Genomic DNA, 21,377 nt, shown 5'->3' with positions numbered 1-21,377 from the left:
ATATTCGAGCAAGTGAAGCCTCATATCTCATATTTGGACTGTCCCTCGTATCTCATATTTGAACGGTCAGAGACCGGATGCCGACCATTTGAGACGGATATGATGGGGCTGTTTGAGACGGATATTGATGGGGCTGTTTGAGACGGATATGATGGGTCCGGTTATAGATGCTCTTATGTCCATTTTGCTATGAAAGCAAGTGAAGCAGAGCAGATGGGCCGTCCCATAACAAAGGAGGCGGCGGAAGCCAGCTTCTTATTAAGCACCCTATCTTGTAGGGCTCTCATACAGCCGTCGATTCGATGACACGTACACCTAATTGACGGAGCAGATCATGTGAAAATCCTGGCTCCGGTATTGGCAGCCGGAAGATCAACCTCTCGGATCTCCGTCCTCAAGCCCTTGCCGGCAGCATTGGCCAGCGGGTGGATGCCGTGCGCCGGCCCGCTCATGTACGCCCGGTTCTCCCTCTCCTTCTCGAACGACACGCCGAACTTCCTCTCCACACCTGCAACCACGTACGTAACAATCATCAGTAATCCGACACGACACCGCTCGGTGAACGAACCAAGAAACCAGGAAAACAAACACCATGCATGCTGCCTTACAGTCGGCGAGGTCCTGCCGGAGCTGGCCCTCCCGGGTGAGGGCCATCATGATCTGGGGCACGCCGAGCGGGAGGGCGTCGCCGCGGTCGACCTGCCAGAAGTGGACGGTCTTGCCGTAGGTCCTGGCCACCTTCTCGAGGTCGCGGCGCTCGACGACGCCGGGCACGCCGGGCATGAAGAGCACGCCGCCCCTGACCTCGAACTCGTGGGTGTGCCACAGCGGCTTCTCCTCGTCGGGCAGCGTGAGGAACAGCTCCTCGGTGACGATGTACTCGAGGCCGATGAGGCGCGCGCCGGCGTCGGGGCCGTCGAAGATGAGGCACTGCCGCACGTCCTCGTTGAGGTGCGCGCAGAAGTGGTGCGCCTCCACCTGCCGCGTCATGTCGTCCCCGTAGAAGTGGAACGCGCACAGGTGCTGGTGGATCTGGTTGATGGGGCCGAACCCCTGGATGGCGCCCGTCGCCGTCTCCAGCAGCGCCGTGCCCGTCTCCGTCGCCTTCCCGGGGACGTCCACGTCGTGGCAGGAGGCCGCCATCTTTTTGCCGCGCGAGCTTTGTGGTAGCTAGGGAAAGCGCTCGAGTATGGTGTGGAGAGGAGGGGTGCGGCTTCGATCAGCTGTTTTTAAGGCGTGGGTGGGCTCATGCAGCTGCACACGTGTGATCCTTGAGGTGGCGCGTGTCCATCAAAGTACACCTGGTGAGGGCCTGCGTGTCGAGAAGCGGCCACGACAATGCGGATGAGGGGACACGCGTGAGAGAAGAGAAGCTGCTGGTTCTTGTTGATAACACTAGATGATCCACGGTGGACCGGTGAGACAAGATGCAGTGTATATTTCAATGGTGGAGCTGTCAGCTGTGTGCATATAAAATTTATAATATAATCGAATTCAGGCTTAATTTTCATCTTGCAGACGTTCGCGTACGCAGTCCGCTTGCATGCACGCCTATGTGCAGTTTTCTCCAGGGATTACCGTGCGAAGTGTACGATTTCGTATCACCAAAATACGCCACGTTCTCGATAACTAAATGTCATCTGAGGTGCTGTTTAATAGGACATCACAATGGCAGCAGCAGATCAATACAATCCCGTTACACGTTCAACTTCAAGAATGAGGTTCCAACACTACGGAAGGAAACAAGAGGTAGAAAGAAAACTCTATCTGCCATGCCCAGCAGCCAGGTAGAAAGCTCTTCCAACTGTGGCCCAAGCGGCCAAGATTATGGAACTGCAATGAACAAGAACACCAAATGAGTTAGAACGTGGCGACACGGGCATCGCTAATCATCAACTAAGTAGATTGCAAGCAATGAAATGGATGGCGAGTTATATTGACAGGAGCGACAACGGATCAGGTTTAACTTGCAGTCACTTGGAAATTGTTTTGAAAATACCGCAAACAAAAGATGATTCGAAAGAAAGCTCACCTTAAGCTTGTTGCTGCTTCTTGTCGAGAATTTTCTTCCAGCGCTTCTGATCGAGCATCATTGTCATGTCTTGCCAGCTGAGATGAGCAGATCATATGATTAAACACAGACAGTTATTAAGGATTTGATGATAGTCGGTCCATAGATGTAGAAGTGGAATAGTTTTGCATAATAGTCCTTTTTCCCAGAGCATTAAAAAGTTTATAAAGAATGTTGATGTCAAAGCATCAAAATAGCAGTGGCTTGAGGGGCTTGCTGGACTGGAGGTGCTTGACAGTGTTGAAGACAGACAAGTGACTGGGCACATGGTGTAGCACAAGGAGTCTTAGCGAGCATCCAGTCCTATAACAATGGATAAGATCACAATAGGAAGCAAGTTCAAGGCGATGTTCTTCAGCCTCAGCAAGTTCAACAACATCACAGAGGGCTCATCCAGAAGTGCAACAAGCTGTAGGGGAGGTAGATCAGTTCTCCCAGACGGAATGTAAGTGGATGCTGACAACTTGAGGAACTATGTGCCCAGCACACTTGAGCTCCTCAAAACAAGGTCAGGATAGCAGTCGATAATTGAGGTTGCCAAGAAGTACCACAGGTAGTGGAGCTGGAGATTATGCACCTTGAAAACATAGGCTTCATGAACAAGAGGTTACTCAAACTATAGTGCATGGCTCTATACAATGGGCAGCTGGCTATCCTCAACTAGAATCTTTTCTGTAGGGTAAAATAATTTTCTACATCTACACATTCTGAAGGTGAAGTGAGTGACATTTAACCAATATGTAAATACCATCCTTGCCATTGTTATAAAGACAGATGCACTATCCAGTATAAGGATGAGCTAATATTGTTTACATTTCTTAGGATAATGCAGGTTTTGAAGAGAAGTGCATTAGATACAGCAACTATATATTTACATTAAATGGAAAGGATAAAAGGCACTTGATATTTGATAATGGTTTTGTTAAACTTGGCTGCCGAATTAAAGTTCCTAGCAGCTTCATAAATAAATTGGGTGGCAGAGCTTCCTAATTTCTCCATCCAGTGTACAGATAACGAGATAAATTCTGGAATCAAGGCTTGGAGGCCTATAAATCTATAGGTCTCAGCACTATCGTACATATTTATGAGCACGATGTTGCTCGCTCCACTTCAACTTTTCTGTTTTCCTTTCCTGGATAAATTTATTTCAGCGGACACTGAAACTAGGGCGCTCCATATATACCTTCCATAAAAAAATCAAGTTCAACAGCCCAAGTGGCCAAGACTGCACTACAACTATCAGACAATAAACCACGCACCCTCAACCTCATAAAAGGATAAACATTTTCTGTGTCAATTCTTCTGCCATTGCTTAAACTAGTACAAAATTAGGTCCCATACTATCCGCAGTTTAAACCAGTCAGACAATATTAACATGCATACACATAAATTTTCACAAATCTTTGTATGGTAGTCCATGATATAAAAATAACTGTCAAACTTCACTAAAAAATGCAAGAGAAGGCATGTGGACAATCAATCCAAGATTATCTTTTATCACATTAAGTACATAATTGACAACCTAGCAAGACAATAATTACAAGCAGTGTTAAGCAAAAAAAAACATATCATGGTGGCATTCCACATATGACCTTTGCATAGGCACACAATCTGATCTGAAGCATACACCCAATTCTTCAGCCAACGCATATACCCAAAATCCGAGTTGGATTCATACACTCTTGTTGAGTAACATTTTACTTGTCCAATTTGTTTAACATATAAGACACTCCAGTCCATGTCGTATTATAACACCCGTGTCCAAGTAATGCAAGTCTAAACACTGCCAGAATGGCAGGCATTTATTCATAAAGATAGCAAGAATTACTTGGAGCATGGCTAGGATCAGCATAAAGAAGCTAAGGTTAAGGGATCTCAATTTACTATAACCAGGAGAAGTGTTTGACCGAGGAAAAGACCTCGTAGTCCCACACAAAGCATATCCTATGGAGATATGGTATCTGTTGATACTACAAGGAAGGCCGCAAATAGAGCGAGTTCTGACGACCAGGTCGACTACTACTTTCACAATTCAGATAATCTTTCCAGGCACATATAGATCGATCATAAAGGCACCTTCCAAGAACATATATATCGTTTATCCAATCTGGAATCCACCAGCGCAATACATCACATCAACCGAGCATTATAACACAGTTGAAACAGCAACAATAAGATTAGAATCCCTGTAGCTTGGTATTCCAGTATGTAGTAGACAGCTAGGTAAACCACTGCAGCTCTAGGTATATAAGATGCCAATCGATCTCAAGAAGGCGAGAATTTCACATAAATCCAAGGGCGAAGGGTAGAAATACATACGTGTGGGGAAGGGACTTGAGGTTGGAGGCGAGGCCGGTGACGTGGTGGTGGACGCAGGCGGCGGCGCCGAGGGCGAAGGCGCCGGTCCAGGTGGAGATCAGCCGCTGCGGGTCGGAGTGCGGCACCGCGGGGTCGCCCCTGTACGCCCGCGCCCAGTAATCGTCGAACTCGCCCATCCTTCTTCCCGACCTTGTGGAAAAGCTCTCCGCCCCTCTCGTCGGCGAGGAGGCTGCTCGGGAGGGAGGAAGGGATAGATGGGGGTTTGGTTTGGGGGCGACGAGATTGGGCGTGAGAGTATTCGACTATTCGTGAACACGGTCTACGAGATATCTGCCATCTTGTGCTTTGCGATTTGTGCTACGGGTAGGATCGGTGCTGCTGGCTGCTCCTTTGGCAGACACGTGTTGAGATTTTTGGGATTCACTAGCAAAACGAAGCGTACGGAAGAAAAACAATTATAATTTCTAATGATGTTGATCATATTATGTCCTTAAAATTTTAGAACATTTTCTGAAATGCATGAACACTTTTTGAATTAGCAAACATTTTTTTCAATTACACTAAAAAAATAACACACAAACTTTTTTTCAAAATCATGGATTTTTATTGTTTTCACCAACATTGTTCTCAAAATTATGAACATTTCTCTGAATATGCGAATATTTTTACAAAAATCCTGAGCATTTTTTGAATTCACAAACATTTTATATTTTCTTCAAACTTTTATTTCAAAATTCCTAGTTTTATAAATTGCAAAAGTTTTTCAAAGTTCTAAACTAAAAAATGGAACAGAAAAATGAAAATAAAAAATGAGACTAAAAAAGAGGCACGAACTGTTTTAAAGATTTTTACATGGACTTTTGTTTAAAATTATTGACTTTTTTATTTTATGGACATTTTCTCAAAGTTTAAACATTTTTTTATATGCAAACATTTTTCAAAACTCACAAAAAAAATGTTTTTTTGAATATTTTATTTCGAAATTCTCAGTTTCTTAAATTTGAGAAAAGTTGTTTGAAGTTCTAAATTATTTAAAGTAGAAAAACAAAACGGAACTGAAAAGAAAAGAAAAATAAAAAAACTAAACTAAAAAAACAGGAGCCCACGCATGGGTCGGCCCAAACAAGTGTGATACATCTTTTTCCAACACCTAGAGCGTAATATAGGAGGTGCCTACATGGGCCGGCCCAGTCCAGAGATTTTCATGTTTGAAACGTTTTTTATGACTTATAGGTAGCATTGGTGGGTAATTTTAGTCAACTTTAAAGGCAATTTGAATGGCGTACGGAAGAAGCACTATTTGCTTTATTAGTAGGTAAAGATAAAGATAATTTGGATTCAGTTACCACCAGCCCTTCTGATAAATCCAACTCATTTCAAAGAAATCAGGATATGTCCCAAAAAAGTGAAAGGGCCAAAGATTGATAACCCCGGGTCATCTGCTTAAGGAAAAACTACCGCTTGTTACAAGCATTGTGTTCGGAGGCCCAATAGTTAATTATAAACTACTTCCTCCGTTCCATAATATAAGTCTTTTTAGAGATTTCACTAGAGGACTACATTCAGATGTATATAGACATACTTTAGAGTGTAGATTCACTCATTTTGCTCTGTATGTAGTCCCTTAGTGAAATCGCTTAAAAGACTTATATTTAGGAAAGGAGGAAGTATTAGGTTAGAATTTTAACTTGTTTTGTATAAATCGGGTTTTAAGTCCTATATTTTCACGCACATAATTGATTTGTCAAAGTAGTTATGAAAATCAAGCTCACAAATTTGAAAGCATATGAATGAATCCGCAATCCTTTGAAATGATTTGGTTTATTCTGCCCAGGGCACAAGAGACGTTTCACATGCATGTGATATCCTCGCCTCTAGTTCATCCACTCACCGAGCTAGTTGTGTCTTTTTGCATAAGGACCTCCTTGTGTGTTCTTTATAAGTTGATCCGTTTTTTCTACAGGCCGATCTTAGTAATGCTAGAGCTATGGATAATTTTTATGTGATTCATCATACGGGCTCACGTGGAGCAAATCTATTGATTTAGAATTAGTTAGGGGTACCATGTCGGTAAAGTTCAAGGGGAGGAGAGCTTAAGGGGTTGCGTGGGATGCATAAGGTTCCAAACCCTAGTCGTTGCCGGCAAAGATTTCCTAGTGGATTGATACGACGGAAATAGCATCTTTTCTTGGAACGTGGGCAATAGAGCAAAAAGACTAGCACCAATGAGAAACTGTTTATATGGGACCTCACTAGTGGCGCGAAGCATTTGTATCCGCCATTGATAATCTGGCCACTTACCAGTGACACGCACAAACTCATGCCGTTGATGAAGAAAACGAACGGCCTATGTAGGTTTTGTTATCACCATTTTCTTATTTTTTGATATGTTTTATCTTTCCTTTTTCATTTTTTCCTTTTATAAAATTCTTGATTTTTTTTTATTTTTGCGAGTTTCTCTCGAATTTGTGATTTCCCCAAATTTCATGATTTGTTTCAAATTACATTTTTTACATTTTTTGTGAACCTTTTTTCAAATTTGTCAAATTCTTTTTTATGAACTTATTACTTTTCCCAAATCTGTGATTTGTTTTCAACTTTATGAAGTTTTCTAATAAAATATTGTTTTTCCAAAAAAAGGAAAAAAAATGTATGATATTTTCAATTTTTTTAAAATTCAACAGTCAACTCTCATTGGTGAACAATTGCAGGTCCAGTAGTTAACCAATTATCAACTGGGCCGGCCCATATACTCCGTGCATGAGCGCTAGTTATCCTAATTGGACACAGTTTGGAGCTCTTAGGTTTTCTTCGAGAAATAGAGAACACCTTGCTCTAGTTAGGGGGCTCGTTTATGTATGTCTGCTCATATCGGAAATTGCTTTTGGTGGCCGAGCTCCATGAAGGCCTTTAAATTTGAAATTCAAATTTCATGAAAATTCATATTTTTACATTTCAAAAAATTATGAAAAAAAATACAGGGATAAGTGAAGGCGTAACACACATGTGTGTAAATTTTCAGAAAAAAATACATTGAAATGAGGGCTGTGCAAAAAAGACAAATCTGAGGCTTTTTTACACATGACACTATTCATCATTTCAGGTAATGAATTTGTCTTTTTTGTGCAGATCGTATTTCAAGGTATTTCATCCTAAATTTTTGCACACATACGCATAACATCCTTCTTTACTTTCATATTTTTTTTCAAATTTTTTTGAAACCAAAAAATTTGAATTTTGAATTATTCAAAAATTTCGGCCTCCATGGAGGCCGAGCTCCAAACGTCCGCACTCAAGATTCCCTTTGTTTTCCTTAATTTTGGGCCGCGGATTGCACATTCCTTAACCATTGGTTGCTAGCTTCATTGTGCCCAATTAAGAAGCTGCATGTTCATCTCGAAAAAGAAGTTGCATGTTGATTTTTGTATCGACGAAGACCTCCTATTTGACGTGTTTTGCGTTAAACAGGCTCGCGACGCACACTCAAAGCCTGACTGGGCCAGACAGGTGTTGTTGTGGCGAGCGATTCACCCCTAGGCTGCGCTTGGATTGGGTGTATAATAATATAGAGGTATTTTTTCTACACGTGTAACTTACCGGCCAGTATGCAGTTTGCTGCTGGAAATGAAATGATCGATCGAGGTCTGTATGTTTTACGGAGGTATGTCAAGCTGAAACGCTGATACAAACAAGCCGTCACTGGTAAGAGTTGTGGCGTCCTTCAAAAAATGGTAAGAGTTGTGGTGGAGCCGGGGCCACATCTTAGGAGGTGCAAATGGGCTGGGATAGCAACCAACGTCGGGCTTAGGCTAGACTAACAAAAAGACCCGTGCGTTGCAACGAAAAAAATATAATCTTTAATAACCGATCATATTTTTCTGCATTACCGAGATACACTATTACTCTCAGTTTTGTGAAACCAGGAAAAACAAATCATGAACATTTGTTCAAAACTCATGCACATGTTTGAAATCACGAACGTTTTTCAAATTTGTGAACACTATACAAATGTTTGAACATTTTCTAAAGTCAAGAACATTTTTTGAATTTATGAACATTTTATACTATTTGTAAACATTTTTTTTTGAATCGGTGAACATTTTTAGAATCTACAAATATATTTTTAGAAATCGGTTGACGGTGGTGTGGATGACAATGAGTAGCACCGCCCCACTTGAAAGAAAGACGACTCCTAAAGTCGTATAGAGCGCTTTCCAAAAACCTAACTCGTCCTCTCCCAATGCAGGATTGCAAGAACGAACGATTCAGGAGACATGCTCTGCCGTGCGCCGATGCACACTGACGTTCGAAATAGGGTACACTACGATGGCGGCAAGTTGCAAGATAAGCGAAGCCCTAGGTATTTTCGGTGTGTCTTTGGCCAAGGCCGGTAAACGATATATATAGGAGAACCAGAGGCGGTATCGTGTCACGATCACGGTCTTAGACTGACATGATTTCCAAATCAAACTTATCACACAAGAAAACAATGAACTTGTCAAAAAATAAAATGACAAAAGAAAATTGCGCCCTCCAAGGCAATGTACCGGATTTTAGCAGAACATTCACACGCATGTTGCGTGTAAGCCCTGCCTCGCCACACCCCGGCCCGAGCCCTGCCATGCCAGGCGAGCGAGCACGCACATGTGGTCGTCTCTTTCTCTCCTTCACACTTCACTAACTTTCGGGGTGGGACTAAACTTAGAGCCACCACTTGATATTTTATTCATGGACGTTATTTGAGATTTCAAAAATTGTTATGGACCTAGCACATTTAATTCTAACAATAATAGATAGTCGGAAAGTCGTTGTGCTAAAGCCTTAAAGCATGAGAGCACCTGAACAACAATCATCGTCAATGAAGAGAATACTAGATCAGATGGGCCCAACTCGTAAACATGCAGATGTAGATGAAGGATGACCAGATCCAAACAGACCCATCGAAGACAAACACCGACTGAATCTCGTGAGATCAGCTGGAGACACAACTCCACATGCCCTCCAACGACAATAGATGCACCGTTGGGACCGGGACTATGCATGGAGAACTTTATTCCATCTTTAGAGAGCCGCTGCCTCTCATCTTCCTGAATAGGACACAAACCCTAAATAAGCTACACATGCCTAGAATCGAAGCACAAACCTCCCACAGACAAGGGTCGGGATCCACCGCGCCTCCATGGCCTTAAAACATCTACAGCCGGGCTCCTCAAACAACGTCTCATACATCCGCCAACGCACCCGGTCGTTGACCGGACATAAGAGAAGGAATAAAGTGATCCAACCGGACCCCTCATATCATCCCTATATGGTCGGGCTGTTCGCGAGCTCACATTGAGGACAAATGTAGGGAGGATTTAAGGGTTCGTGAACGCTTTTCATCAATCTGCCACGTAAGATGCGACCCCACCCCGGATCAACTCTTATTCATTCTTTTCTTTCTCTCTCTTCATTTCCATCAATCATGTGCAAGTGACTGAACATATGAAGAAGAAAATGAGGAGTATGGTTGTATGGATGGACAAATAAGGCTTAAAACGGACACGCCCGGTCATTCTGCAAGCGTTTATGGGATCATATTTGCTAAATCTGGTTGTAGATGCTCTTAGGGCCATGGAGGTGAGGCAGATCAACGGTGGCATCGACAGAAGCCAAGGAAAGGCTAACGTATGACTTGCTACTTGTGGAAGGGGCGATAGAATGTGCCCCTTTAGTGAATCCAATGGTCTCAACTTAGTTTCTTTTTTTAGAAAAAATGACCTCATTAGTTGAATTTATGGTCAAATTTTGACCCAAAATAAGAGGGGTCTAATATACTCCCTCGGTCTTAAAATAAGTGTCTCAAGTTTAGTATAATTTTGTACTAGAGTTAGTATAAAGTTGAGACACTTATTTTGGGACGGAGGAAGTACCTGAACAAGGGAGTATCCTACACAACGTTCAACCAGTTTAGTGCTTTCTCACTGTTATTGTTGACCTCTTGTATCTCGATTGCATTCTGGTCATATAGTCTATCAACTTCAATAATTATGTGAGGAGAATCTCAAAGGTAAGTTGTAGAGTAGAGTACGAACTTACCATTATCTGTGCATGCTGCCCATTGTTTCGTTTTCAATGCAAGCATGTCATTTTGTCTTTGTCAGACTCATGGTAGGTGCCCGGCAAAAAGAGAGAGAGAGAGAGAGAAAAACAGACTCATAGAAAGTGTGACATCATTAGTATAATCTCTCCTGAGTGGATGCCACTGGAACTAGTGAAGTAAGCAACGAAGAAAAATCTTCACGTGTGGGCTTGGTCAATGGTTCTCGCCGGGTGTTTTCTCACGAAGTCACAATGCATTCGTGCAGGTGGTCTAATGTGAGAGAAATTCGCAGGGTAGGTACATGAGTTGCCGTTGATTCCCTTCCAAAACAGCGACTAAAACGAAGGCCAGTGTATAAAGAACCGGCTGAAAACACTGCCCCTTTCGCTTTCAACACCATGTCAACTCGAAAAAGAAGAAGAAGAAAACTGTCAATTCACTGTCCAAAAGTCCTTGTTGCAAGACTGACCTGTTCCGTTCCTGGCCCGTGCCTATATAAAGTTATAAACCCTGCATCTCAGGGAGGACCATCCCATCAAAATCAAAGATGACCAACCTCCCTTTCTACTTCTCGCTCCTCATTTGCGTGGCCACGCTCCACGCGGATGCATCCCAGGAGGCTCAGCTCAGAAGCTTCATCTCGTCTAGGAAGAACAGCGCCGGCGGCAGCACCGACACGTTCAGAGTGCGTAACATAGCTGAAAGGGTTGCCGGCAGCCTGAGTGCGGAGAGCACCGTCTCCGACGAGAGCTCCATGAAGGCGGCCGACAAGATCACGGCCCTGCCCGGGCAGCCGGAGGGCGTCGGCTTCGATCAGTACGGTGGGTACGTCACCGTCGACGAGGAGGACGGCCGTGCTCTCTTCTACTACCTCGTCGAGTCGCCTTCAGGTGCTTCCGACAAGCCGCTCCTGTTGTGGCTAAACGGAGGTAACAAATATTACTGAACTTCTCTTGTATCAGTTTGTGTAAGAAATATTACTTTTATTATTTTTACGCTGGAGCGCGTTCACAGTTTTAGGAATAATTCTTTAGTATTAAAGTAAACATGATCTTGATCTCTTATTAGAACACCAAATACTTGCATAGGGGCACTAACCAGAATCGGCCGTGTCCAATACCCACGGGCCACTGCTGAACCTCCTCAGGGCCAGCAGCAACGAGGAGACGTCGGGTGAAGAAATAGCGCGGTGCAAAAACTGCATCACGTAACCATTTTTTCTTTGTGATGGCCTCAGCCTGTTAATACTGATGACATAAGGGTGGTATTAACATGAATTTCACAATAAAATAGAGTTTCCAAAAAAATCATTTAAAAAAATTTAGGGAGTAAAACACCATAAATTATGGTCAATAAGATATACATACATATATATTGCATATCAATAATATTTAAACATTGAAATGATATAAAAAGAATATCATTATTATAAAATGCTAAATAAAGTGACATTAATATTAGTTCCTCATTAGGTTTCAAAGCACAACTTTGTAATACGTAATGTAGTACCATTTTGCTCAAATAACTAAGACAAAATTTACAACATTATTTTCTGGTTATTTTTCAATTTATAACAGCGCAAAACATTTTGAGAATTATCATAATATAGAAAAGCACTGAATAAAAGGAAAATACACATAGCATCAATGTAGGCCAAATAACCCACGACTATTAATTATTCATGGACTCAACTAGGTAGGGGCGCCAAATCCTGGTGTTCCCGTGCGGCAACTATTGTTTACATCCTAAATACGCTAGCAACAAATGAAAAGTCATGCAAACTAAAGAGGCATGCATCTGATCACTAGCTATAGTATAAAGTATAGCATACTTTCCTCTTTCTTCATCATCCATGCATGCATATTGTGACATCATTAAAATCTCTCTAATGTTTGGAACTTAAAATGTTTTATCTTTAAAACCGTTGATTCAATCGATAATCTGTTTTTACCGTTGACTTTATCGCGACAAGATCTTCGAAACAAGATCCCACGTCGACATGTTCCGATAACTTTTTTTTGCGTCCGTAATTGCCACATTCTTTCACTCACTTACCATATTATTAACCAATTACTTGCCGGAAAAGAAAATTTAATTGCCATATTTTTTATGTCGTTTCATACAAAGATTCGGTGTTTATAAAATGCAATTCGCAGAATGTTTTGATGTTCTTGTCATGTTAATCCTACCTAGTTGTCATATTGTCTCATAAAGCTTGTTGGTGCTTATAAAATCCTAGTTGCAAATTTTTTTTGGTGTTCTTATCACTTTCTTTCTACCTAGTTGTCATACGATCTCATGCAACTTGTCAGCTATTGTAAAAAATAGTTTGCATGGTGTTTTGTTGTACTTATTAGTTTAATTCTATCCGGTTGTTGTGTTGTGTCATAAAATGCTATTTGATTGTTCTAACACCTAGTTATTGTGGTGTTTGTTTTTCTTATCAAATTAATTCAACTTAGTTGTCTATATAAGCTTGTCAATTATTATAAATACTTATTGTTGTATTATTTTACAACGCTTTTCATTTAGATTATACGTAGTGGTCAGTTATTTCATATGTACTAATACATTATATATGGATAAAACTATACTCAGTTGCCTTATATAAGCTTGCCAGTTATTATAAATACAATTGTCTCGTTATTTTGCAGTGCTTGCCATTTAATTATATCTAAGGACCAGTTATTTCATATATATCAGTACACTATGTACGAATATTGCTTTTGGCTCCCGAGCTCACTGGATGCCTTTAAATTCAAACTTCAAATTTAATGAAAATTTGTATTTTAATGTTTCAAAAAATTCTGAAAAAAATACATAGATAGATGAAGGTATAATACACAAGTGTGTAAATTTTCAGAACAAAATACGTTGAAATGAAGGCTGTGCAAAAAAGACAAATCTGAGGCTGTTTAACACATGTTACTATTCATCATTTCAGACCATCAATTTGTCTTTTTTTGTACAGATCACGTTTTAAAGTATTTTGACCTGAAATTTCACATACATGTAGGTTACATCCTTACATGCATGCATATTTTTTTTAGAATTTTTTGAATCATAAAAATTTGAATTTGAATTTTTCAAAAATAAAGGCCTTCATGGACCTCAGCCTCAAAAACGCCATTCCCCACTATGTACGAATAAAAAAAGTTGTGTGAGAGGTTAAGAAATAATGGTTACCTAGCCTGCAACATCCTGCACCCTCTACTACCTGATTACTAGGAGTAGTACAAAGCATATACCAAACAAGTGCTGTGTCATTTAAAAACGTAGACCATGCATGCATGCATGCATGCATGCTACTTTCTCCGTTCCTAAATATAAGTCTTTTTAAAGGTTTCACTAGTGAACTATATACGGATATATATAGACATACTTTAGAGTGTATATTCATTCATTTTGCTTTGTATGTAGACCCCTAGTGAAATCTCTTAAAAAACTTATATTTAGAAACGGATGGGGTACTAATTAATATGCGTGTGTGTGCATTTGTAAGGGCATGTACAATGGTTGATAAGATAGTCTTATCTTAAATCTTGCATGTAATTTAAAGATGACAAAAAAAAGTCTATAATGGATCATCTCTTAGCCTTATCTTTTATAATTAGTTATTCCTAAAAACATGGTGAGACATATTATGCTAAGAGATCACCACTTGTCTTCTCTTAAATAAGAAAAGATAAAGTCTTTTTTTCGAGTTCTCTCTCCTTCACCTCATCATTTATCCTATGTGGCACTCCTAAAATAACACTATTGTACATACCCTAACAGGTTACACGCGCTCTCGTGCGCACGTCCCGAGCCACCGCATCGGATGACGTCCGTGCGCACACTGCTAAATAGATTTTCCCATTATTCATTGGGCCGAGCAGGAGAAAAACTAAGGGAAAATAAAAACATGCCGGGCCAAGATAACCTGGGCTGTAGCCGACGGCCAGATTACGCCCTTTAAGAGCCCGAATGTCCGTTCTGCTATGGCCCTTGTTCTACGTCGTTCGATCAAATCGGACGGTGCAGATTTCTCCACAGCCGAACAAACCTGACCATTTGCTTCCTCCTCTCCCTATTCTTCCGCTCACGAAGAGAGTGAGGCGACCGCGGCGGCGCTCTAAACTCTCCGGCCATGGCGGCGCGGTGGCTGCACTCGACGGAGCAGCGTGCAGCGGACGGAGTACCGTGCGATCCTCCGCCGAGCGTGGCTACTCGCGGCGCACATATGGCCCAAGACGGCGACGTGGAGAAGGACAGCGCCGGCGACTGCCGGCGCAATCTTTTGAGAGCGAAGGCGGCGTGCAAGGCGCGGGTTTCTTCCCACGAGCGCGTCCATTAAATCGACGAGCGGCGGCGCGCTTCATTCCGGCCGTCGTCCCGAAGGACGGTGTCGTTCCTGCCGTGGCGAGCACGCACGGTGGTGGCCATGGCGAGTACGCACTGCGGTGGCCATGGTGAGCACACAAGGCGGCCGGCATCAACAACTTAAGTCCCAGCCCCTCTTTTCTTGAATTTCAACATTTTGTGCTTCGGGTTTTCAGGGATTTAGATTTGCAAATTTTGGGGAAATTTCTAGGGTTACGGTTCTGGCCGAATTGGGATTTTTTTTGTGTTTTGCTTAAACATTCGATTCCCCCTACCTCTAGTTTCTAAACCAGGTCTAACGATGCTAATTAGAACGTCAACATGATGCGGAAGCATGTCCGAATTAATTTGGCAGAATAGATTGATCATGATTTCTGTCCCATTAGCATCAACCCATAGCAATTTAGGACTTAACTGAAACTTTTAATCCTATTTTGGATGATCAGACGGCATTAATCTTTGAACAGAGGCGGGGACGAAAAAAAATTAAGGTGTGGCGGACTCTTAAACATAATAACATGCAATTCTCTTGAATTCACTTGATCTTGATGAGTGGCATGTGTTGTAACCTACAAAGCACCTATAGGGACACGAACACGACGATACGGATACGGAAATCTCTAGATACAACCATACGACGATACGGCGAATATATATAAATAATTAAAAACATTGTGCAACTAGCAAGCGCGTGCTCAGCACCCAGCACATCGGAGGACTCTCTGGTCGTTCGATCAAATCCCGTGCCCTGTTCAATCGAGCGAATAGAGAGGGAGAGGATTATGTGGAGACAGAGGCAGAGGCGCGGATGGCCGGACCGGTGAGGGAGGCGGAGCTGGCGGCCGCCGCGTCGTTTGCTTGGTCACAGCAGCCACTCGGCGCTCGCTGCACAGTGGTGCCCTGTCCGTGCCCCAGTCCCGACCTCGGCCGCAAGCAGCTGCGCTGTTTGTCCTCCGCCCACCGCCGTCCTCCACTGCGTCCGCTCGCTCGCCATCCACAGCAGTTTGCTTGGCCGCCGTCGCGCTATCTAGGGTTCGTGGCGTGCGTGCTTCGCTAGGGGTTGGGGAATTGCTTCATGCGCGCTGGAGCGAGCTGCCTGACTCTGTTCGTGAGAGGGATTAGGCCCTCGTTGGGTGTTGCCATAGGCCCAATTAGGGTGGATGCGTGCCCCTTTTCTTTTTTCAGCGATTCTTTTCCATCTAGCGAGAGGCAGCAAGCTAGCAAATGATGATATGCATACATGTATTAAAAAACTTGGACCACCACACCTTGCCCACCGGGGGCCTCCGCCACTGTCCTTGAACATGTATAATTAGATCTTACCACATTATCATAATGTGCTAACAGTAAAACATTATAATCTAGTCTTGATCTGTTAGCACTAATCCAAAAATAAATTAGACCATGACATTATTAACTACAATTAAACATGGTCCATTTAGGGTTCTAAACAGTGATCAATCGGGCTCATAATATGAATGCTAGGAATAATTCTTTAGTATTAACGTAAACAGGATCTTGATATCTTATTAGAACACCAAATACCTGTGCGGAAATATGGGCACTAACCAGAATCGGTTGAGTCCAATACCCATGGCTGTCGGCTGCACGTTGGGGTCAGCAACAATGAGGAGATGGCTCGTGAAGAAGAGCAGCAGCTGGGAGACGGAGATGCAGAGTTGCAGGACGCCGCCGGCACTGCCCTAGGGTGGCCGGCAGTGGTAATCAGCCTTCTAACCCTTCAGCGCCCCTTTTGTGGATCAGTAGTTGTAGGTTTTGGGAGTTTTTACCGTACTGTGCGTGTCTCTGAGAGATACACGATCCCCTCTTAATATAGGTGAGACGCTAGTGGGACAGGGACCGAAGCCAGTCAGTTGGATTTGGGTGCTCCCGATCAAAGCTGGGAGTTGTTAGCTCCCCTTTTCTCTATCAGTTTGTTATAACTGGAGATTTATTCAAACACACAGGACCAGGATGCTCGTCGCTCGGCTATGGGGCAATGCAAGAACTCGGGCCCTTCCGTGTTACCGAAGACAACAAAACGCTCAGCACAAACATGCATGCATGGAACAATGGTAAACCTATAGACTAATAATTCCTTCCCCTTTAATTTGGTCCTGCTTGATTACAGAAGAGAACCTAATTTGCTTCTGAAATATACTGGCAGTGGCTAACATTATCTTCTTGGAGTCCCCCGCCGGCGTCGGGTTTTCTTACTCCAACACGTCTTCAGACTACGACCTCAGTGGGGACGAGAGAACCGCTGACGACACGTACGTCTTCCTGGTGAGATTGCTGGAGAGGTTCCCGGAGTACAAGGGCCGCACCTTCTTCATCTCTGGGGAGAGCTACGCCGGCCACTACGTGCCGCAGCTCGCCGTCACCATCCTACTCCACAACACATACAACAACAGAAGCATCATAAACCTTCAGGGCATCCTGGTAGGTCAAATTTACTACCAGCTATAGACATACTATATATAACATGGTGAATGACAAAAAATCTTCTGAATATTAAATGGACTCTTTACTGCTGAAGGTTGGCAACCCTTATCTTGACGACAAGAGGAACAATCAGGGGACAATTGATTTCTTCTGGGCCCATGGAGTGATGTCGGACGAGGTCTATGCCAATGTCACTGAGCACTGCGACTTTGCAGGTAAAGCATGCAGCGGCGCCTGGGATGCGTTTGATGCCGGCCAAATTGATGCCTACAATATATACGCTCCAGTTTGCATCCACGCGCCGGACGGAACATATTACCCCAGTGGCTACGTAAGGAACAAATTCTTACTTGTCCAGTCAAAGCTGAAACTAGTGGTCATGTTCTGAATTGCTAGCTGACCTTCACGTTTCTCTAAAATTGTGCGCAGCTGCCAGGGTATGATCCGTGCAGTGATTATCCTACCAATGCCTATCTGAATGATCCAGCAGTGCAGGACGCTTTCCACGCTAGGATGACAGAGTGGTCACCCTGCAAGTAATTAGATGAACTGGACACTGATTTAGCATATACTCACTCACACGTCCGAAAGTTAACCGTGTGATTCATGCTTGCAGAAACTTCAAGTGGAAAGATGCGCCAGTGACTATGCTGCCATCCATCAAATTCTTGATCGAGAACAAGCTTCCCGTTTGGATATTCAGGTAGTAATAGATTAACATCAGTTATTCTCAGACACCTAAAAAATATTTAGTGTTAGTAGTACAATAAACTTTCCTGCATTTTACAGTGGTGATTTCGACTCCGTATGCCCTCTTCCGGCGACGAGGTACTCTATTCAAGACCTTGGCCTTCCTGTGACCACTCCATGGCGCCCATGGGTGGCAAAAGGGGAGGTAATTAAATCCCATCATCGAAAACATTATTCATCTACAATGTTTTGGTCACTCTGAAACTGACGGCTTCACTCACTGGTTAGGTGGCAGGATATGTTCAACAGTATGTCGGAGGATTGACATTTCTATCAGTGAGAGGTGCCGGTCATCTTGTTCCGTCTTTCCAGCCTGAGAGAGCGTTGGTAATGTTGACCTCTTTCCTGAAAGGGATGCTTCCACCTTACATTACATAGAAGGTCGGTGAGTCATGCAGGAGTTGACAATTGCTACTACGTGAAAATAGAGTTGCCACTTGCTATGAGTTAATTAATGTTTTCCTTTGGAAGGTTTATTTGCTTAATAATGATATAATATGTACCTGTATCCGGTAGATTTGAAGAAGGTCCTTGTCCTTTGAGTGGGCGTGTATTTCTTGTTGGATGACTTTATGATATAACTTGAATAAAGATAACTACGGTTTGGTGGTTACGGTTGCACTTCTCGCATTCTTAAGAGACAAAAACTGGTACACCTTGTATTTTTTTATGATTTTGTGAAGAACCCGCACAAATATTTATTTTTCTCCAAGGAAGAAACAAATTTTAAGATAAGAATTTTCTTGTGGCTGGTGATGAGGAGGGAAGCCAAGACCGAGCTATGTCTGAAGCGAGAGAAGATACACATCATACTATTTTCGGGCCAATTTTTTTTAAATATTGCTTTTTTTCAAATCTTTTTGAAAAATAATGTGTCTATTTGAAATTTTTCAAAAATATTGTAACGTCGGCCTCCCAGTGGCCGACTGCCACTTGTCGGCTTGCCACTGGCCGAAAGGTGGCAGTCGGCCACCAGTTAGCCGATAGGTGGCAGGAGGGGGCAGTCGGCAGGGGAGGGGGGCCTGTCGGCCTGCCCGTAGCCGACAGGTCCCTGTCGGCCTCCTCTGAGCCGACATGTGGCCTTTGGGCGGGAAACTCCTTTTTTTTCACTGTTTTGACCTTCCTCTCAATTTTGAGCATGAAATGAACCCATTTTTACCCTTTTAGAAACGCCAGAGACCGTGGTGTTGCTGCTCCACTATGCAACGCGAGTCTACCATGTCGTTTCTGCCCTACTGTGACACGTCATTATTTCCCTCAAATATTTTCCCGCCATTTGTTTGCCGCCAAGTCTTTCCCGCCATTTGTTTCCCGCCATTTGTTTCCCGCCTCGCTCTCAGCCACCTATAAAACCCCCTCCACACTATGGTTAGATAGCAGGCAGTGTAGTCCAGTAGTTAGCATTCCTCAAGATGTCCAATTATCCTTTTGATAGAAGTTTCCACCGTGGTATGTCTCGATGTCTTCTTAACTTAGCTATCGATTTCAAGTTAGACAATAGACAAGTTTTATGGGACGAACTCATCAGTAGTGACACGCTACTGAAATACACATAAATATCATGCATAGAAGGTCAAGAGCTGTGCATCAATCACGCCGTCTCCCTCGACGCTCTGGTGGTGTTGGAGGCGTACTCCATCCAAACCTGTGCACTGGCCTAATGTTACGAGGGGGTAGCTCGGACCCACCCTGATCATAATCTGTATCCTGTGTATCCTGTGTGGGCCATGGTGGAGGAGTCGAATACATGGCGGACCACATGTCTAGCTGCCCTGTTGGCTCCTCTGGTTCACTCCCGAACCCGGATCCGGACGCGGACGCATCATGATATGCATAGGATCCTGGAGGAGGGACCATACCTGTTGGAGGTGGATGGAACGTGAAACCAGGAGCGGATGAGGGAGGATGGGGGTGTGGATGATGCCATGCCGAGCTACCAGACAGGTCGGGAGGGGGTGGATGCTGCCATGCCCAACTACCAGCCTGGTCGGGAGGGGGTGGATGATGCCATGCCGAACTACCAGCCTGGTCGGGAGGGGGTGGATGGGCAGTCGGTTCCACCCCCTGTACACGTGGACGCGGATCGTGTCGATGCACGGAGGGACGCGGCTCGTGTCGATGCACGGAGGGACGTGGATGCTGATGTTGCACAACGTCCGAAGTGCGGGTGCATGTGATAACTTTGTAGATATCCCTTATCCTATGCTCGAGTCGCTTGATCCATGGTTGAACCTGAGACCTTTGCAGAAGAGGTCCAGATGACAATGATCGTTCAAAGTTCATCACGTCCGTATGAAGATTGTATGTCAACTCAGCCTGAAATTGTCGTGCAAATTAATAAGTACGCATGATCAATTACGTAACAACAAGATGAATTTTGCAAAGAAAATAAATATTACCGCGTGCTGCCTTGATCCAGAAGTATCATATGACGGGTAAGTGTCAGCCGTATGCGGGTCAGGAATCTCATCTGTATTGGAGTGCTGAACAATGCGTAGCCGTGTCCCTCTCCTGTATTGCTCCAAATATGCATTGAATTCAGCAGGATTGAAGGCTCCTTCTTCAAGCCAAACACGTTCAGTGGCGGTGTTCCATTCTAGAACGTAAGGTTCTAGCCGGATCAGCCACTGAGCCTGTGTCTTGTTGCTTCCCTTCCTTGTCATCCTGCAATTGATGGTCTTGTTTAACCATAGATCATAATAATGGATAATGTACTATGCAGTAATTATATAATACCTGTGGACTACCGCTTCAAGCATGTTCTCTGTAGCGGGTGAGTTCTCCATCTGTTTAAGACCAAACTGTCTCATGACCCGCTGCTGCGCCATCTCCTCAACGAAGACATCAAAGATAATCTTGGACTTCGTCATCCAGTAAGCACTATCTCTCGTGCATAGATAAGAAATACCACCGGGATATCTCGATAGTCTGGCTGCTTGTGTGTAAGGTTGCCAAATTACTCCAGTGTAAGTATCAAACTGCTCATTCAGTGCAGTGTAGGCTCGCCTAGTCTGTTCATTAGCAAACCGTCTCTGCGTAAAACAATAGTCAGTTTCAATGATACTGTAGAAATAATGTGGATAATATTATACAAGGAGACATACCTTGCGACGCGTCCAGCATAGGCCGAAAGTAGGCATATCGATGTTATCAACATCTAACAAGTTGCCCTCATTAAAACCATGCTCGATATCTATGTTTGGTCGTTCTATAGAGAACCTCTCCCACGACCACAGTTGTAAAAACAGAGGGCAACCAAGAATGGCCGACTTGGGCGTCGTTAGCTGGCAACCATTGCACATACCTCGGTATGTAGCTGCTGATACCGCAGATCCCCAACTCCTTGGT

General features: G+C 43.5%; 3 protein-coding genes across 3 annotated transcripts; 1 reads left to right on the top strand and 2 right to left on the bottom strand.

Annotated features, from left to right (window-relative positions):
• Window positions 1-226: 226 nt before the first annotated feature.
• On the bottom strand, window positions 227-1,188 carry LOC123398832 (oil body-associated protein 1A). Its single transcript, XM_045093280.1, has 2 exons — window positions 609-1,188; window positions 227-508 (listed from the first exon to the last, which is right to left on the bottom strand). Exons 1-2 carry the CDS (start codon window positions 1,141-1,143, stop codon window positions 333-335), a joined length of 711 nt encoding a protein of 236 aa, XP_044949215.1. The 5' UTR covers window positions 1,144-1,188; the 3' UTR covers window positions 227-332.
• A 413-nt stretch (window positions 1,189-1,601) lies between these two features.
• Window positions 1,602-4,701, bottom strand: LOC123398833. The gene is made up of 3 exons (XM_045093281.1): window positions 4,391-4,701; window positions 2,033-2,109; window positions 1,602-1,833 (listed from the first exon to the last, which is right to left on the bottom strand). The coding sequence occupies exons 1-2, from the start codon at window positions 4,564-4,566 to the stop codon at window positions 2,034-2,036; spliced, it is 252 nt and encodes an 83-aa protein (XP_044949216.1). The 5' UTR covers window positions 4,567-4,701; the 3' UTR covers window positions 1,602-1,833; window position 2,033.
• Window positions 4,702-11,019: 6,318 nt separating this feature from the next.
• LOC123398831 (serine carboxypeptidase 1-like) lies at window positions 11,020-18,642 on the top strand. Its single transcript, XM_045093279.1, has 8 exons — window positions 11,020-11,401; window positions 16,802-16,909; window positions 17,002-17,276; window positions 17,374-17,610; window positions 17,709-17,815; window positions 17,896-17,982; window positions 18,069-18,174; window positions 18,258-18,642. The coding sequence occupies exons 1-8, from the start codon at window positions 11,020-11,022 to the stop codon at window positions 18,405-18,407; spliced, it is 1,452 nt and encodes a 483-aa protein (XP_044949214.1). The 3' UTR covers window positions 18,408-18,642.
• The last annotated feature ends 2,735 nt before the right edge of the window (window positions 18,643-21,377 follow it).

This window comes from Hordeum vulgare, chromosome 5H (genome assembly GCF_904849725.1).
Source record: "Hordeum vulgare subsp. vulgare chromosome 5H, MorexV3_pseudomolecules_assembly, whole genome shotgun sequence".
Lineage (NCBI taxonomy): Eukaryota > Viridiplantae > Streptophyta > Magnoliopsida > Poales > Poaceae > Hordeum > Hordeum vulgare.
The sequence above is the reverse complement of the archived record's forward strand: the minus strand, read 5'-3'. Positions and strand labels throughout refer to the sequence as shown.

Bases quoted from the DNA above. Each gene is read 5' to 3' on its own strand.
- LOC123398833 (XM_045093281.1), bottom strand. From the start codon at position 4,566: ATGGGCGAGTTCGACGATTACTGGGCGCGGGCGTACAGGGGCGACCCC. The intron at 2,110-4,390 runs GTATGTATTTCT...TGCTCATCTCAG, and splicing joins CTCAAGTCCCTTCCCCACAC to CTGGCAAGACATGACAATGA.
- LOC123398831 (XM_045093279.1), top strand. From the start codon at position 11,020: ATGACCAACCTCCCTTTCTACTTCTCGCTCCTCATTTGCGTGGCCACG. The intron at 17,277-17,373 runs GTAGGTCAAATT...TTACTGCTGAAG, and splicing joins TAAACCTTCAGGGCATCCTG to GTTGGCAACCCTTATCTTGA. The intron at 17,816-17,895 runs GTAATTAGATGA...TCATGCTTGCAG, and splicing joins ACAGAGTGGTCACCCTGCAA to AAACTTCAAGTGGAAAGATG.
- LOC123398832 (XM_045093280.1), bottom strand. From the start codon at position 1,143: ATGGCGGCCTCCTGCCACGACGTGGACGTCCCCGGGAAGGCGACGGAG. The intron at 509-608 runs GTAAGGCAGCAT...ACGTGGTTGCAG, and splicing joins CCGGCAGGACCTCGCCGACT to GTGTGGAGAGGAAGTTCGGC.